The sequence below is a fragment of the Hemitrygon akajei genome, chromosome 29, assembly GCF_048418815.1.
Source record: "Hemitrygon akajei chromosome 29, sHemAka1.3, whole genome shotgun sequence".
NCBI lineage: Eukaryota > Metazoa > Chordata > Chondrichthyes > Myliobatiformes > Dasyatidae > Hemitrygon > Hemitrygon akajei.
The window spans coordinates 903857-922533 of NC_133152.1; the positions used below are offsets into that span (position 1 = coordinate 903857).

Genomic DNA, 18677 nt, shown 5'->3' on the forward strand with positions numbered 1-18677 from the left:
GGAAGAGGGGTTAGGGGAGAGTGGATAGGAGATGTAGTGCTACTCAGTCAGTCACTCCCACGTGGGAAGAATTCACATACTGTACAAGCAGTATTGTTGAAAAAGTTCAGTTGAGTATTCTGCATGTTGGTGTCTCAATAATGAACAGAATGCAAGAAGTATTGTAGGAAAGGCAGGTAAGCTCAGGGCATGGATCAAAACCTGGAATTATGATATTATAGTCATTAATGAGATGGTTGCAGGAGAGGCAGTACTGGCAGCTCAGTATTCCAGGTCCGGTTGTTTTAGACATGACAGAGTGGGAGGGATTAAAGGAAGAAGGGTGATGTTACTAGTCAGGGAAAATGTCATGGCAGTGCTCATTCAGAACAGACCAGAGAACTTATCTAGTGAGGTATTATCAGTGGAACTGAGTAATTAGAAAGGTAGGACCACATTAATGGGGCTATACTACAGACCACCCAACAGTAATGGGATTTAGAGGAACAAATTTGTTAGGAGGTTGCAGAAGGTTGCAAGAAACATAAAGTAGGTGATTTTAACTCTCCACATATAGACTGGGACTCCCATGCTGTCAAAGGACTAGATAGCATAGAGTTTGTGAAATGTGTTCAGGAAAGTTTCCTGAATCAATATGCAGAAGTCCCAACATGAGAATTTGCAAAACTTGATCTGCTGCTAGGGAATGAGACAGGTCAGGTGACAGAAGTTTGTGTCGGGGAACACTTAGCATCTAATGACCACTATGCCATTAGTTTTAAAGTAAATATGCAAAAAGATAGGACTGGGCTGGGGGCTGAGATTCTAAATTACAGAAAAGCTTAAATGATTATTTTGCATTGGTATTTCCTTGGCAGATGGATGCAGAGTCTATAGAAGTGAGGCAAAGTGGCATGAACTTCATGGACCCGATCCAGATTACAGAGGAGGAGGTGTTTGCTATGCTGAGGCAAATCAGGTGGATAAATCCCCAGGACCTGACAAGGTGTTGCCTTGGACCCTCCAGAAGCAAAGTCAGAAATTGCTGGGGAAATTGCAGAAATATTTAAATCATATTTACTGACGGGAGTGGTGCCAGAAAATTGGAGGACAGCGAATGTTTAAGAAAGGCTTTAAACATAAACCAGGAAATTTTAGGCCAGTGAATCTGACATCATTTGAGGGACAGTTATTGGAAGGTACTCTAAGAGACTGGATGTACAAGTATTTTGATAGACATGACTGATTTAAGGATAGTCAGCATGGGTTTGTGTGTGGTAGGCCATGATTAACAAATCTTAGAGTCTTTCAAGTAAGTTACCAGGAATGTGGGTGAAGGCAAGGCAGTGGATGTTGACTACATGGACTTTAGCAAGGCATTTGACAAGGTCCCACATTATAAGTTAGTGCAGAGGGTTCAGTGGCTCAGCATTCAAGATGAGGTAGTAAATTGGTTTTGACATTGGCTTTATGGGAGAAGCCTAAGAGTGGTAGTAGATGATTGCCTCTCTGACTGGAAGCCTGTGACTAGTGGAGTGCCGGAGGGATTAGTGCCACATCTATTGTTGGTTGTCATCTATATCAACAATCTGGATGATAATGTGGTTAACTGGATCAGCACCTTTCTGGGTATTTCTTCTGCCACTGAACATTATTTAGCTTATCCAACTTTGCAATGAGGTTCAGCTTCTCAATGGTGTGTCATCCCAGTAGTGGTGAGAATAGATTCTGAACAACATAGACATCCTCTTTTAACTGTTTCTCATTTTTACTGATGAGCATCTGTCAGTCCAAATCCACCAATGATGCTTTCTTTACAAACCTCTCTACCTGTGATGCCATTTTCAACGAATGTTGTACCTGTGTCCCCAGACCCCTTTGCTCTGCCACACAACTCAGTACTCTACCATTTACCATGTACGACCTCCCCTGTTTGATCCTACTGAAGTGCAACACTTCACACTTGTCTGCATTATATTCCATCTGTACTTTCTAGCCCAGTGTGGCTGCCCACATGTAGTAGCACTTACAAACCACTCTACATCACAGGACAGGTAAAATACAAAAGATTATAACAAGACACTCCTTGGTATTTTTCAGCAAAATGGAAATGTCTAGTGTTTGGTCTGGAAGCATTATTTTGTATTGTGTGCATTAGGCAAGTAAATATAACTACCCAGCCTTAAGTGGCACCGTGATGCAAATGCATGTACTGTATAGTCACCATAACCACAGAATACATAAAATAAATGACCTGGATGAGGAAGTGGAGGGATGGGTTAGTAAGTTTGCTGATGACACAAAGGTTGGGGATGTTGTGGAGAGTGTGGAGAGCTGTCAAAGGTTACAGCAGGACATTGATAGGATGCAAAACTGGGCTGAGAAGTGGCAAATGGAGTTCAACCCAGATAAGTGTGAGGTGGTTCATTATAGTAGGTCAAAGATGATAGCAGAATATAGCATTAATGGCAAGACACTTGGCAGTGTGGAGGATCAGAGGGATCTTGGGGTCCAAGTCCATAGGACACTCAAAACTGCTACACAGGTTGACTCTGTGGTTAATAAGGCATATGGTGCATGGCCTTCATCAATCGTGGGATTGAGTTTAAGAGCCGAGAGGTAATGTTGCAGCTATATTGGACCCTGGTCAGACCCCACTTGGAGTACTGTGCTCAGTTCTGGTCACCTCACTACAGTAAGGATGTGGAAACCATAGAAAAGATGCAGAGGAGATTTACAAGGATGTTGCCTGGATTGGGGACCATGACTTATGAGAACAGGTTGAGTGAACTTGGTCTTTTCTCCTTGGAGCGACGGAGGATGAGAGGTGACCTGATAGAGGTGTACAAGATAATGAGAGGCATTGATCATGTGGATAGTCAGAGGCTTTTTCCCAGGGCTGAAATGGCTAGCATGAGGGAGCATAGTTTTAAAGTGCTTGGAAGCAGATACAGAGGAGATGTCAGGGATAAGTTTTTTTTTTTACACAGAGAGTGGTAAGTGTGTGGAATGGGCTGCCAGCGGCGGTGGTGGAGGCGGAAATGATAGGGTCTTTTAAGACTCCTGGATGGATACATGGAGCATAGAAAAATAGAGGGCTATGGGTAAGCCGAGGTAGTTCTAAGGTAAGGACATATTCGGCACAGCTTTGTGGGCCGAAGGGCCTGTATTGTACAGTAGGTTTTCTATGTTTCTAATTGTTTACCAAATTTATCAGATAGCTTTGTTCTGGAAAGTGGTGTTACGAAAACCCCGTAACCAGGTAACTTACCAGCAAAGATAGATGGATCAGCTGAGTCGGATGCTACTATTTTCAACCGTTTTATTCAACAAGGGCACAAACGTATGGTTAATACAAAACATTCAGATCATCAAAACTCAATCTAAAACACCGGTGTAATAATAATCATTCAAAACACAAGCTCGATCGTCGTCTAGGGGTAATGTAGATTTTATATCGTTCACTGGATATCTAAAAGTCTTTTAGATCACGACAGTTTCACTTAGTTGCCGGCAGAAGTGTCGCGTTGGTGCACTTTTAGTTAGAAAGACAGAGAACATGAAGCATTTACCCGACAGGTTTTCCAACCTGTAGGAGGTAGTCGGAAGTCTCGTTGGGGGAATGGACTCTCATCTGTGGCTTCCCCTGTAGCTAGGCCGTCTTCCGTGGTGAAGTCGCCAATCCCAGGCAAGGGAAGGACGCACACGAACCCCACCACCGGCTGTAGCTATTAAAACGCTGTCGCAGGATTTCTAGCGTTTCTCCTTCGTGTGTTTCCTTGGTGCATCTGAGGGTCCTCCCCTCAGACCCGCCTTTATACTTCTTCACGGGATCGCAGGTGTCAATCAAGTTGCAGGTAATGCGATCTCTCTCTCAACCAGCCCACTTTGCCCGAGGGCTTTTCAGGTGGTCTCCATGAGACAATAGTCAAAGTCACTTTTATTCTGCTTCTTGGGAGAACGTGGTCTTTCGCACGTCTCTCTCTCTTGGGTCAGTTGACCCCCCTTAACTAGAGTTCTTGCGATTTTCACAAAGGAGGGGGCCAACGGCATAACAGTGGCAATGTATTCTTTTTGCTCTGGTAATGTTTGTATCATTTCTGTGCAATTTGTCATAAAACTGAATGAAATTTTCTATAGTTACGACTACATGCATGTCATACCTGCTGCTAACTACTCTATATCATACAGTGCATAGAAATAAAACCGGTACAAGAAGTTACACACTGCTAGTGTCTTCCACAGTGAAATCAGATGCAAAGTTCATTAAGTTCATCTGCCATTTCTTTGTCCCACATTACTACCTCACCAGCATCATTTCCCAATGGGAACTTTCACCTCCCTTTGACTCTTTATATTACTGAAAACAATCTTTTAGTATCCTGTGTTATATTATTGGCTTGTTTGCCCTCATATTTCATCTTTTTCCTTCTTATAGCTTATTAGTTGCCTTCTGTTGGATTTTAAAAGCTCCCCAGTCATTGAAGTCCCCACTAACGTTTGCTACTTTATATGTCTGTCCTTGGCTTTTATGCAGTTCTTAACTTCCCTCGTCAGCCACAGTTGCCTAGCCCTGCCATCTAGGAACTTCTTCAGGACTTAACTATCCTGCGACTTTTGAACTATTCTCAGAAACTTCAGCCATTTCTGCTCTGCCATCATCCCCACTAGTATCTTCTTCCAATCCACCTGGGCAAGCTGCTCTCTCATACCTCTGTAATTCCCTTTATCCTGATGCTGATGCTTGTATCATTTCTGTGCGATGGTTCACAAAACTGTATGTAACTTCTATTGTTTAGGCTGCACACACATAATATTGGTTCCAAATGACTCCACATCATAGGATACATAATATAAAAATGTTACAACACCCCTTTCTATTTTTTGTGTAGAATAAAGAATTATGGTTTTAGTCTGCAAGCATTTATTTGTAATGTGGGTATTTTGTGTTATTCAAGTGTATATAACCATTCAGCATTAAGTGGCACTGTGACGCAAATGCAGGTATCGTAATCATGATCATGGAATGCATAAAATAAAGTAGATTACAACAATTTACCACCTACATTGTTCTGGAAAGTAGCAATGTATAACAATTTCGCTCCAGAAACGGTTCTATCACTTCTGTGCAATTTGTCATACAACTGAATGTAACTTCTGTAGTTTAGGCTGCACATACATAATACTGTTCCAAACCACTCTACATCGCAGGATACATAAACTAAAAATGATTACAAGTCACCCTTTGGTATTTCTGAGCAAAATAGAAATATATCAAATAGTCTGGAAACATCTGTTTGGGGTGTGTGCATTTTGTGTTAGACATGTGAATATAACTACTCAGCCTTAAGTGGCACTGTGATGCAAATGCAGGGCATTGTGATCATGACCATAGAATACATAAAATAAAATTGTTTACAACAATTTACCACATAGCATTGTTCTGGAAAGTAGCAATGTATCCCTTTTGTTCTAGTATCACTTGTATCACTTCTTTAAAGCACGGACGTCAGATGCAACACTGAAGAAATTCTCTGTTGACTCAGATATAGTTGGGTGTATAAAGGGAGGACAGGAGGATGAATACAGGGCCCTGGTGGAGGACTTGTTAAATGGTGCAAGCTGAATCATCTCAACATCAGTAATACAAGAGAGCTGTTGATGGACTTTAGGAAGGCTACACCTGCTGCTATTGATAGTGAGGATGTAGATGTGGTGAGGACCTGGGGATGCACCTGCATGACAGACTTGAATGGAGCACCAACACACAGGCTTTGTACAAAAAGGGCCTTAGTTGCCTGTACTTCCTAAGGAGACTGACATCCTTTGGAGTATGCAGGCCTCTCCTTCACAGGTCTGTTGTCGCCAGTATAATCTTCTACACAGGTGATTCCACAGATCTCAATAAACTGGTTAGAAAAGCTAGCTCTGTTATAGGAGTCATACTGGACACACTGGAGGCTGCGGTAGAACAAAGGACCTTAAAGAAAATCCTGGTAATTCTGGGCAATGTTTCTCACCCTGCATGCCATGTTGGCTAAACAGAAGAGCACTTTTAGTAATAGATTAAGACAACTGCACTGCTCCTAAAAGGTCATGCTTACCTTCGACCATTCAGCTCTATAATAACTCAACCTATAGTCAGGTATGTGATGACCCCCTCCTTTTAGAGTCTTTGTAGTAACATTTTTATTCTCTCTACTTCTCTTCTAATAATTCTATCTCTGCACTTGTAATGCTACTGTAATTTCCTTTGGTATCAATAAAGTATCTATCTATCTGTCTATCTGTGCATTTTGCCATACAGCTCAATGTAATTTCTATAGTTTATGCTGCACACAGACAATATTGTTTCCAAACCACTCTACATTATATGATATGGAAAAGTTAAATGTGTACATCAAGTTACACCTTGGTATTTTTTAGCAGAATAGAAATGTATGGTTTTTGGTCCGGAAGAAATACTTCGTATTTTGTGCATTTTCTGTTATACAAATGTAACTGGGTAACCGTTGAATCTTACTCATTTTTATTAGAAGTGTACTTAGGCATCCAGCTGGGTAATGCTAGAATAGTTGTCTGTGCCTTTAAGTGGAGACGGTGGTGTCATTATGCATGCACGAGATAGTCAGGAGACCATTTTGTTTTCTGCAGAAGCGACTGGTGGGGGTTTGGGATTAAGTTCCTCACAGAGATACTGGGCACGGTGAGGAAAGGTGAGTATTAATTGACAATATGCATGTGAATTTGTTTATGCTTGTTGGCGAATCGAGAATATCGGTAATTTGACATGTTTTACATGTGGATGCTTTAGATTTTCATGAGTGAAGGCATCGGTGCTTGATAGCGTGGCTTGTGCAAAGTTCCTTACTGGCCAGGTAGAATTGCCACTACCGTATTAGTTTTATGTGATTTGCTTTATATGTATTTTTATACTGCATAGGCAATTCGGCAATACACAAGGGTGTGGATTGAAGGTTAAACTGAGATTGTAATGCAGGAACCGGTTGTAAATTTGTTCGTTTTGTTTTAAGACCCTCTTCCAGCACTAAAACATCTAAAACAGATAAAGGAATTAAAACCCAAAAAAGTATTTGTTATCCTAAGTGTGTACTTTTCCCCAGGCTTTAAAAAATAAAATTGTTTACAACACCGTACCACATAGCATTTCTCTGGGAAGTGGAAATGTATGTCTTTTGCTTTGGTAATACTATGAAACATATCATACAACTGAGTGCAACTTCTGTAGTTTAGGCTGCACACATGTAATACTGGTTCCAAACCACTCTACATCATATGGTACATCAAATTAAAATGGGTACAAGTTGCCACTTGGTATTTTTGAGCACAATAGAAATGTATGGTCTTTCATCTGGAAGCATTACTTTAGATTGTGTGTGTGTGTGTGTGTGTGTGTGTGTGTGTGTGTGTGTGTGTGTGTGTGTGTGTGTGTGTGTGTGTGTGTGTGTGTGTGTGTGTGTGTGTGTGTGTGTGTGTGTGTGTGTGTGTGTGTGTGTGTGTGTGTGTGTGTGTGTGTTTTGTGATGTATGTGCTGTAGTCTGTGCATGAATACCTAGTATGGGGCACTGGAAATATCTGGGAATGGGACACTGTGTGTCACCTAGATCAGGTCACCTCTCTGGGAACGGAGATATTCGGCTTTTTGGGAATGGATCACTCTTGACATATGGGAGGATAACTGGGCATCAGAAGAAGTACATCAAAATTTCAAAGTAATTTATTATCAAAGAATGTATAAATTCTACAACTTTGAGATTTGTTTGCTTATAGGTAGCCACAAAGCAAGAAACCCAAAAGGACTCAATTAAAAAATTAAATAAAGACCGACACCCAATGCACAGAGAAAGGGGAAAAACATAATTACTCAAACAATAGAAGCAAACAACAACATTTAAAACCAAAATTAGTCCTTAGATCTGAACCCCAGAGCAGCCCAGAGTTGGCCCAAAGCCTCGGTATCAGTCCATCATATTAGCAGGCATGGAGCACAGCAGCTAAGGTAGTCTTCATAACCTCAGCACCATGGAGAGACAAGTGAACATTGCACGTGATGTATTTCCAGTCTATCTGGGCTGGCGTTTAACTAATTTCAGATTTGATGGAAGCAAAAGCTGCTATGTGACCACTCCTCTCAGGAAAACATTTGGACCTGGGAAGCACCACAGGATAAGTCATTGTCATCACTTAAGGCAGAGCTTATCTCTCTGCCAACATTGGCATCCTTGGACCCGAACAAAACAACCAAGATCTCAATAGATTCTTTTTCCTTTGGCCTAGGGGGAACATTCATGCAAGGCTGCAGTAGTGTATGGAAACCAGTGGCATATGTATCAAGAGTACTGAATCATACTGAACAGTGTTACACCCAAATCGAAAAGGAGATGCTGGTTTTGTGTGGGCTTGTGAATGCTTCAGCTGCTAATTGATAGGCATGAAATTCATACTTGATAAAGAAACAACCCACTTGTCAGACACCTCCTCTCAAAACACTTGGATGACTTACCTCTATGTCTGCAAAGATTCAGACTGAAGTTTATGACATTGAACAATCTTTCACAACATCATACATTCTTTCAAAGATGCCATGCAAAAGAAAAAGGACAAAAGCTGACTCCGCCTTCATAAAAGCGTGTACTTAGCTGGGGCAGTGAAAGCTTTCCTGCATCATAGAGTAAACTGTATGAAATTTGCGTTGTTGAAAAAGGACTGAATATGCAGTGTCATACAATACTGTGAGCATGGATGGCCAGCTGTTCACAAATTCAGACTTTACTGCTTTAAAGAGATGCACTCACCAATCTTAATAATTTGCTGCTAAAGAGCTCTAGATTCATCATTCCTGCTTCTGTGCACACCAAAATGATCAATTAAGCCTACCATGGACATCATCACAAAATCTTGTCTAAGAGCAAGTCAATCTGTGTGGTGGCCTGGTCTGAGCACACAGATGGGAGATTATATAAAGCAATGTGGAGCATGCAGAAAACTGCACAAAAATCATGCGGAACCTCCTTGTGCCACTGAATTCCCAGGCTTTTGATGGCAAATAGCAGGCACAGACATTTTCAAGCTGAAGAGACAAATGTTTTCTCATGGTGTATTCCTGCTCATGGAATGTTGAGGTGACCAAACTGTCCTCTACATCCTCAGCAGCAGTAATACAGCAGTTGGAATCTGTATTTGCTTGCCATAGAATACCAGAGACACGTGTTGGGCAATTGCCTGTAATTCAGCTGCTCAGAATTCAAAGCCTTTGCTAGGAACTATGAGTAAAAACACCAGACAAGCAGCCCACAGCACACACAGGCAAATGGAGAAGTGGAAAGAGGAATGCAAACTGTTAAGAGTCTTCTTGTGAAAGCAAAATACCCCTACAAAGCACTACTAACATGGCTCCACTCCTCTCATGAATGGCTACAGTCCATCAGAGCTGTCAATAAGCCAGACACTGAGAACAAGCCTGCCCGTTCTTCCTTCCCTTCTCCAACATCGTTGACCAGACTTAGACAAAGTGAACATTTTTGAGACAACACAAAGATAAAATGTAAAGTATGCATGACCTCAGAAACAAAGATAAATCTTTGTCACCAGTCAGGAGTAGTGAAGCTACTCCTTTCAGACCAATTCCCCAAAGGAACAATAGTCCACAATATGCACTAACGATCGCTTGTGATCAGAACATCACAAGGTGAAGCAACACACACAAAATGCTGGTGGAACACAGCAAGCCAGGCAGCATCTATAAGGAGAAGCACTGTCGAAGTTTCGGGCCGAGACCCTTCATCAGGACTAACTGAAAGGAAGGATAGTAAGAGATTTAAAAGTAGGAGGGGGAGGGGAAATTGCGAAATGATAGGAGATGATTTGAGGGCAGGGTGAAAGTTGGAGGCAAAGTTAATGAAATCAACGAGCTCAGCATGTGTGCAGGAGGCAGTGCCAACGCAGTCATCGATGTAGTGAAGGAAAAGAGGGGGACGGATGCCTGTATAGGCTTGGAACATGGACTGTTCCACAAAGCCAACAAAAAGGCAGGCATAACTGGGACCCATACGGGTGCCCATGGCTACACCTTTGGTTTGGAGGAAGTGGGAGGAGCCAAAGGAGAAATTATTGAGAGTAAGAACAAATTCCGCTAGACGGAGGAGAGTGGTGGTAGAACTCGTTAATTTCTTTTACTTTGCCTCCAACTTTTACCCAGCCCTCAAATTTACCTGGTCCATTTCTGACACCTCCCTCCCCTTTCTTGATCTTCCTGTCTCCATCTCTGGAGACGGCCACCTATAAGCCTACAGACTCTCACAGCCACCTGGACTATTCCTCTTCCCACCCTGTCTCTTGCAAAAATGCTATCCCCTTCTCACAATTCCTCCGTCTCCGCCACATCTGCTCTCAGGATGAGGCTTTTCATTCCAGGATGAAGGAGATGTCTTCCTTTTTTAAACAAAGGGGCTTCCCTTCTTCCACCAACAACTCTGCTCTCAAACGCATCTCTCCCATTTCCTGCACATCTGCCCTCACCCCATCCGCCCACCACACTACTCGGGATAGGGTTCCCCTTGTCCTCACCTATCACCCCACCAGCCTCCAGATCCAATGTATAATTCTCTGTGACTTTTGCTACCTCCAACAGGATCCCACTACCAAGCACATCTCCCCCCCCCCCACCTTCTGCTTTCCGCAGGGATTGCTCCCTACGCGACTCCCTTGTCCGTTCGTCCCCCCCATCCCTTCCCACCAATCTCCCTCCTGGCACTTATCCTTGTAAGCGGAACAACTGCTACACCTGACCTTACACTTCCTCCCTCACCACCATTCAGGGCCCCAGACAGTCCTTCCAGGTGAGGCGACACTTCACCTGTGAGTCGGCTGGTGTGGTATACTGCATCTGGTGCTCCCGGTGTGGACTTCTATATATTGGTGAGACCTGACGCAGACTGGGAGAATGTTTCGCTGAACACCTACGCTCGGTCTGCCAGAAAAAGCAGGATCCCCCAGTGGCCACACATTTTAATTCCATGTCCCATTTCAATTCTGATATGTCTATCCATGGCCTCCTCTACTGTCAAGATGAAGCCACACTCAGGTTGGAGGAACAACACCTTATATACCGGCTGGGTAGCCTCCAACCTGATAGCATGTACATTGACTTCTCTAACTTCTGTTAATGCCCCTCCTCCCCTTCTTACCCCATCCCTGATATTTTTAGTTTTTTCTCCCCCCTCCTTTTTTTCCCTCTCTTTCTGCCCATCACTCTGCCTGTTCTCCATCTCCCTCTGGTGCTCCCCTCCCCCTTTCTTTCTCCCGAGGCCTCCCGTCCCATGATCCTTTCCCTTCTCTAGCTCTGTATCCCTTTTGCCAGTCACCTGTCTGGCTCTCAGCTTCACCCCACCCCCGCCGGTCTTCTCCTATCATTTCACATTTTCCCCTCCCCCTCCTACTTTCCTTTCTTACTATCTTTCCTTTCAGTTAGTCCTGACAAAGGGTCTCGGCCCAAAACGTCGACAGTGCTTCTCCCTATAGATGCTGCCTGGCCTGCTGTGTTCCACCAGCATTTTGTGTGTGTTGCTTGAATTTCCAGCATCTGCAGATTTCCTTGTGTTTGCCTTTTAAATTCACTACTGCGAAGCCTCTGCCAGTGATGCCTACGCTGAAGAAGTTTAAATCTTCTCTTCGACAGGAGTTCAGTGAAACCCTCTCTCGCTGCTCCTCATCTATAATGTCAATGGTTACACACAGATGTAAAAGGACTCTTCAGTGCTGTTTCTGTAATAATTTTTTTGACCAGTCATGGTTGTTAGCCCTTGCTAACATGGAATTCATTGCCACATTCAGCTGTGGAGGCCAAGTCAGTGGGTATTTCTAAGGCAGAGGTTTCTTGTTTAGTTCAGGGCAGAAGCACTATGGGGAGAGGGCAAAAGATAGGGCCTGGGAGGAAAATGGATTAGCCATGATGAAATGATGGAGCAGACTCAATGGACCAAATGGCCTAATTCTGCTCCTAGATCGTATGGCCTTATAGTTTTAGTCTTTTTCCCAGGGTTGAGGAATCACGAACTAGAGGGAACACATACAAAATGCTGGTGGAACACAGCAGGCCAGGCAGCATCTATAAGGAGAAGTACTGTTGACGTTTTGGGCCGAGACCCTTCGTCAGGACAGAACTAGAGGGCACAGGTTTAAGGTGAGAATTTAACAGCAACATGAAGAGCAAATTTGTTTGTCGGAAGAAGTGGCATATTAACAGCATTTAAAAGCTACTTGGACAGGTACATAGATAGGAAAGATAGAGAGAGATAGAGATATACATACATAGAGAGAGAGAGGGAGAGAGAGAAAGACCAATGTCCCTCAGTCCCTCTGCCAGAGAGAATATCAGTACACCGACCAGTGTCTCTAGCCCCTGTCCCTGAAGGGGACATTGCATACTGACAGGTGTTTCTCAGTATCTCTCTCTCTCTCTGTACACTGATCAGCATCCCTCAATCCTCTCTCAGGTAGATATTTTAGTTCCTCTCTCAGGGGAAGATCTGTACACGTTGGGAAGGCACACCCACTCTCAACATTTAGACACCAAAACTAAGAGAATGTATCATCCCTCTACTTCCTCAGGAGGCTACAAAAATGCAGCATGTCCCCATCAGTCCTCACCTATTTTTATTGATGCACCATAGAAAGCATCCTATTCAGACACAGCTCAGCATTTCATGGAAACCAGCTTCTCCTCGGTGGAATCTGTACACACTTTTTGCTGCCTTAGGAAAGCAGCCAACGTAATCAAAGATCCCACCCACACCAGACATTCCCTCTTGTTCCCCATCTCATTGGGCAAAAGATACAAAAGCCTTAAAACACGTACCAACAGGCTGAAGGACAGCTTCTACCCCGCTGTTATAAGACTATTGAATAGTCACCTATTACAATAAGGTGGACTCATGACCTCATGACACGATCTACACGTTGTGGCCTTTGCATTGCAGTTTCTCTGTAATTGTAACATTTTATTCTGCATTCTGTTATAGTTTCAAAAACAGGTTTTTGTAACTGTACTCCATTACAGTTGACGGGAGTAACCCGTTACTAGTTTTTTTCTCTGTGAACACTGGAAAATCTAGGATGGGGGAAGGGGATAAAAGGTGCCACTGTAATCTCCGGGGAGGATTTGGGGTTTACAAAGAGGGAAGTGGTAAATCCCAGCAGGACAGCACTGCAAGGGTTAACAGATGTTGGACAACTGCCAGTACAGGTTAGTCATTCCTGAAGGATGAGTCGATGGGCGTAGGGAATTTGGTGAGCGGGGGAGGAGTTGTCCTAAGATCTTGAGGGGCAAACAGGGAGCTGTGCAAGAGCTGGTGTGAAGAGGAGGAGCAGAGGGAGGAAGGGAGGTAAAGGAAGAGAGAGAGAGAGAGGAAGTGAGAGAGGTTCCGCACAAGCAGGTATTCAAGGAGGTGATTCAGTCATGCAGATGAAGCAGAGGCGTGGAGAAAGAACCCAGCAAATGGGCTGAGGAGGAGAAGGCAGCAAGGCTGGGGACATGGAAGAGAACAGCAGAGGAAGATCCCGTGAGTACCCCCCCATCCCACCTTCCCTGTGTCTTAATCCTCCTTTCCCCAACAGCCTTCCATTTCTCTGCAAAACCTCTTGCTCCACAATATGTCCCCCATCTTTGTAGCCTCTTTCTTTCCCTGTCTTTTCCATGTCTCTGGAACACCCTCCTCTCCCTACACCCTTTTCAATGTCTCTGTGACTCCTTTTTCTTCGACAGTCTCTGGAACCCCTCACTCCCTTATGTGCCTCTCCATCTCTATAACCCCCTCCCTCCCTGTCTCTTTACTAATCTTTGTAACCTAATCTTTATGTATCAATTTACATACTTGCGTGTGAGCTAGTTTTGTATTTAGTCCTGGTGTTCAGCAGTTATATGTATTGTGTAACAGATCTCCAGGAGTGAGTTACCCGTTGGAATCTAATCTAAGGGTCTGGGAGTTTATGCATAGAATAACATATCCCTGGGAGGGAGTTACAGGGTGGGATTTTATTCAAGGGTTCACAGGGTTTGTGTATAGAATAACAGATCACCTGGAATGAATTTCATGCTCTCTCTATTTCTCTCTCTCTCCCTCTCTCCACACAAACTCTCCATTTAAATTGCGCTCTCCCTCCTCCCTCCATCATTCTCTCCCTGTACCCTTACCCTTCTCTCCATACAACCTACATTCCCACTGCCACACAATCTCTCCACCCCTCTCTGTCCCCTGCCTTCCCCCTGCCTCTCTCTCTTCTTTCCTCTGCCTCTCTCTCTTTCCTTCTTACTTCTCCTCTGTCCCTCTAGTTCTCACCTTATCACCTCTCACTCTCTCTCCTTCTCTCCTTCCATCTCTCCCTACTTCTCTTACCGTAATTCACTGACTCGCTCATATAACCATATAACAATTACAGCATGGAAACAGGCCATCTCGGCCCTTCTAGTCCCTGCCGAGCGCTTACTCTTATCTAGTCCCACCGACCTGCACTCAGCCCATAACCCTCCATTCCTTTCCTATCCATATACCTATCCAATTTTACTTTAAATGACAATACTGAACCTGCCTCTACCACTTCTACTGGAAGCACATTCCACACAGCTACCACTCTCTGAGTAAAGAAATTCCCCCTCATGTTACCCTTAAACTTTTGCCCCCTAACTCTCAACTCATGTCCTCCTGTTTTAATCTCCCCTACTCTCAATGGAAAAAGCCTATCCACGTCATCTCTATCTAACCCCCTCATAATTTTAAATACCTCTATCAAGTCCCCCCTCAACCTTCTACGCTCCAAAGAATGAAGACCTAACTTGTTCAACATTTTTCTGTAACTTTTAACATTTTAACATTATATCCCAACTCCTATACTCAATGCTCTGATTTATAAAGGCCAACATACCAAAAGCTTTCTTCACTACCCTATCCACATGAGATTCCACCTTCAGGGAACTATGCACCATTATTCTGAGATCACTCTGTTCTACTGCATTCTTCAATGCCCCACCATTTACCATGTATGTCCTATTTGGATTAGTCCTACCAAAATGTAGCACCTCACACTTATCAGCTTTAAACTCCATCTGCCATCTTTCAGCCCACTCTTCTAACTGGCCTAAATCTCTCTGCAAGCTTTGAAAACCTACTTCATTATCCACAATGCCACCTATCTTAGTATCATCTGCATACTTACTAATCCATTATCCCTCATTCTCTCTCTCCCTCCACCCATTCCTCTTCCTCCATCCATCCATCCCCCTCTCCTTCCCTCCTCTCTTCCCATCTCCAGAACCATGCCTTTGTCTCTTTCCCTCCCTCACGAATCCTCCTTTTTTCTGCAGTGTATCCCAGTATCCGGACACGATCTCATGCCAGGAGAATTTCTCAACTGGTCACCCAGCTGGAGAATGTGGTGGCTGAACTCAGTGCCCAATCTGACCAACTGCTGGACCTCTATGTGAGTGCTGGAATGTTGTGGTTACTGAGACGGGGGAGGAAATGTACGGAAGGGAGGAGTGGCAGAGTTGAGGAGGTGCATAGGGGATGATGGGGTCACAGAAATGGGGAAGGATGTAGGGGAGTGGGCCACAGAATAAGGAGGGATCAAATGGGAAGGGGTGCATGGGATGGAGGGGATTAGAGAGATGGGAAGAGGTGCAATGGAAGGAGGCAGTCACAGAGAGTGAGGTGGGGAGGGCACAGAAGAAGGAAGAGGTCAAAGACTGAAGGGGTGCAGGCTATGGAGGGGATCAGAGAAACATGAAGGGTGCAGTGAAGGGGGGCATAAAGACAGTGAATGTAGGTGGGGAGAGGTCGCAGAAACAGGGAGGGGTGCAGGGGTGGGAGGGGTTTATAGAAATGAGGAAGGGAGTAGGAGAAATAGGGCCTCACAGAGATGAAGAAGTGTTTTGTGGCAGAGGGGTCATGGTCATGAGGAGGTGCGCAAGGGAGGGATGAGGTTATAGAGATGTGGGGAGGTGTATGGCAGGGAGAGGTGCATAGGGGATGGAGTGGGGACAAGGGAGTGTTTAATGAGAGGGAAGGGAGTATTCAAGGAAGTGAGGATGTCACAGATACAGGGGATGTAGGGGAGAGATGAGGGCTGTACGGGGTCACAATGAGAGGTTTATGGGAAAGAAGGGGTTACAGAGTCAGGGAGGCATGAACAGGAGGAAGGGCATCAAACAGATAAGGAAATATATAGGGGTTGGAAGCTGTCACAGAGGTGGGAAGGGCTGTATAGGAGGAACTGTGTCATGGAGACAGAGGGAGGGAGAGGATGTAGACATGGAGAGGTGTAAATGAGGGTGGGTGTTTGGGCTCCCAAGATGTGACCAAATCCTCACCCTTGTCTCTCTCCTCCCTCTCTCTCTCTACGCCCCATCATCCCACCTCCCCCCTCACCTCTCCTTCTCCATCCCCTCTCCTCCTTCTGCTCCAGAGGCAGCAGCTGGGCCCACCACTAAATCACCCAGACTTCATGCCCCCAGACATTCCCTTGGGTCTCCCAGAGCCTCCTTCCACCCAGCGAGGGGCAGACTGGCTCTCCCAACGCCTCTGGGCATTCACCCTGCTCTCCTGTCTCCTGGGACGCCTGCTTGATGACCAGCGGCGCCTTCGGCCCTCGCAAGTCAAGCTCCTAGACTTGCTGGCTTATTACTGGACTGGCCTCTGTGGACTGGTCGCAACTTTGGAGGGGTTGCTGGGTACCCTGGGAGTGAAGACTGTGGCCTACCCCATTCCCCCAACCCCGCCGCCGGAAGAGATGGAGTGCCTGGCTCCTGGGCTTCCTGAGAGAGGCACCGAGGGAGCAAATGTCTTCAAGATGAAGATGCAGGGGTTGCTGGTGTGCCTCCGCTGTGCCTTCTGGCTGCAGGTGTCTGAGGGGGGCTTCCGTGCCTCCACCCTCCTTCTCTGAGGGGACATTTCTAGGAACAGCATTCCTTCCGGCAATACTCCCTCTCTCCTCACTGTCCCATTCCTTCCTTCCCCTCCTGTGTTTCTCTCCCTCCTTCTGACATCTCCCTCCTTTCTTACTGCCTCTCTGCTTCCTCCCTTTCCAATAGTCTCTCTCCCTACTATCCTCCTTCCTCTCCCTTCCTGACTGTCTCCTGCTCTCCTCTCCACGCCCTGTGTCTCCTTCAGTGCTCACCATATCGCTTTGACTGACCCTACCTGGTCCCACCAACTGCTGGGAGTCCATTGCCTGATTCCCACTCACTGAGAGGGAAGGAAGGCTTAGGTGGGGTTCTGGGGAGCTTGATATCCTGCATCGAGAACAGCCAGTGTCCCAGACAGTCTCTCAGTCAGGTCTGGGGCTCATGGTGAAGGTTAGGTTCATAAAAGCAGTTGGTGGATGTAGAGATTTCTGTTTCGTGTGCATGTGCGAGAGAGAGAGAGAGAGAGAGAGTGTGAGTTTGATACAGGGTGTGTGTATGTGTGAGAGAGACGGTGATTGTGTTGGCCTAAGGCTGAAACTGTATTTTTGTATGAGAGAATGTATAGAGCCTCCTTGGAAGTTTTCATATTCATATTTTATTGTTTTACAACATTGAACCATAGTGGATTTAATTTGCTTTCTTTGACACTGATCATCAGGAAAAAAACTCTTTTGTGTTGGAGTGAAAGCAGATCTCTACAAAGTGATCTAATATACAAATATAAAACACAAAATAATTGATTGCATTAGTTTTCACCCTCTTTGAGTCAGTATTTAGTAGATACACATTTGGGAGCAATTACAGCCTGTGTGGACAGGTCTCTTTCAGCTTTGTACATCTGGACACACAATTTTTCCCCTTTCTTCTTTACACAACTACTCAGACCCTGCAAGATTTCATGGGGATCGTGAGTAAACAGCCCTTTTCAAGTCCAGCCACAAATTCTCAATCAGATTGAGGAGTGAACTCTGACTTGGCCACTCTAGGACATTAACTTTGTTGTTTTTAAGCATTTCTATGTAGCTTTGGCTTTATGGTTGGGATTATTGTCTTGCTGTAAAACAAATCTTCTCCCAAGTTGCAGTTCTCTTGCAGACTGCGTCAGGTTTTCCTCCAGGATTTCCCTGTATTTTACTGTATTATTTTACCTTCTCCTTCATAAGCCTCCCAGGGCCTGCTGCAGTGAACCATCCCCAGAGCACAGTGTAGCCACCACCTTGCTTCATGGTAGGGATAGTGTGTTTTTGATGATGTGATGTGTTTGGCTTACACCAAAAATAATGTTTAGTCTGATAGCCAAAAAGCTCAGTTTAGGTTTTGTCAAACCATGGAACTTCGAGTTGACTTCAGAGTCTCCCACATGCCTTCTGGCAAACTCTAGCCTAGAACTCATATGAATTGTTTTCCACAGTGTCTTTCTCTTTGCCCATAAAGTTGCGACTGCTGAAGCACCAGGGCAACAATTGTTAAAACATAGAAATCTACAGCACATTACAGGCCCTTTGGCCCACAATGTTGTGTCAGTCATGTAACCTACTCCAGATCTAAACTACCTAGAATTTCCCAACCACATAGCCCTCTATTTTTTAAGCTCCGTGTACCTATCTAAGAGTCTCTTAAAAGACCCTACTGTATCTGACTCTACCACCACCGCTGGCAGTGCATTCCATGCACCCACCACTCTCTGTGAGAAACTTACCTCTGACATCCCCCTTCTACC

The 18677-nt window shown here is 44.7% G+C and overlaps 1 protein-coding gene across 1 annotated transcript; it reads left to right on the forward strand.

Moving 5' to 3' along the window:
* The first annotated feature begins 13394 nt into the window (after positions 1-13394).
* clcf1 (cardiotrophin-like cytokine factor 1) lies at positions 13395-17598 on the forward strand. The gene is made up of 3 exons (XM_073031634.1): positions 13395-13559; positions 15359-15474; positions 16459-17598. The coding sequence occupies exons 1-3, from the start codon at positions 13532-13534 to the stop codon at positions 16933-16935; spliced, it is 621 nt and encodes a 206-aa protein (XP_072887735.1). The 5' UTR covers positions 13395-13531; the 3' UTR covers positions 16936-17598.
* The last annotated feature ends 1079 nt before the right edge of the window (positions 17599-18677 follow it).

Coding starts and splice junctions, on each gene's coding strand:
- clcf1 (XM_073031634.1), top strand. CDS start 13,532: ATGGAAGAGAACAGCAGAGGAAGATCCC. Junction 13,560..15,358: donor GAACAGCAGAGGAAGATCCC/GTGAGTACCCCC, acceptor TTTTTTCTGCAG/TGTATCCCAGTATCCGGACA. Junction 15,475..16,458: donor ACCAACTGCTGGACCTCTAT/GTGAGTGCTGGA, acceptor CTTCTGCTCCAG/AGGCAGCAGCTGGGCCCACC.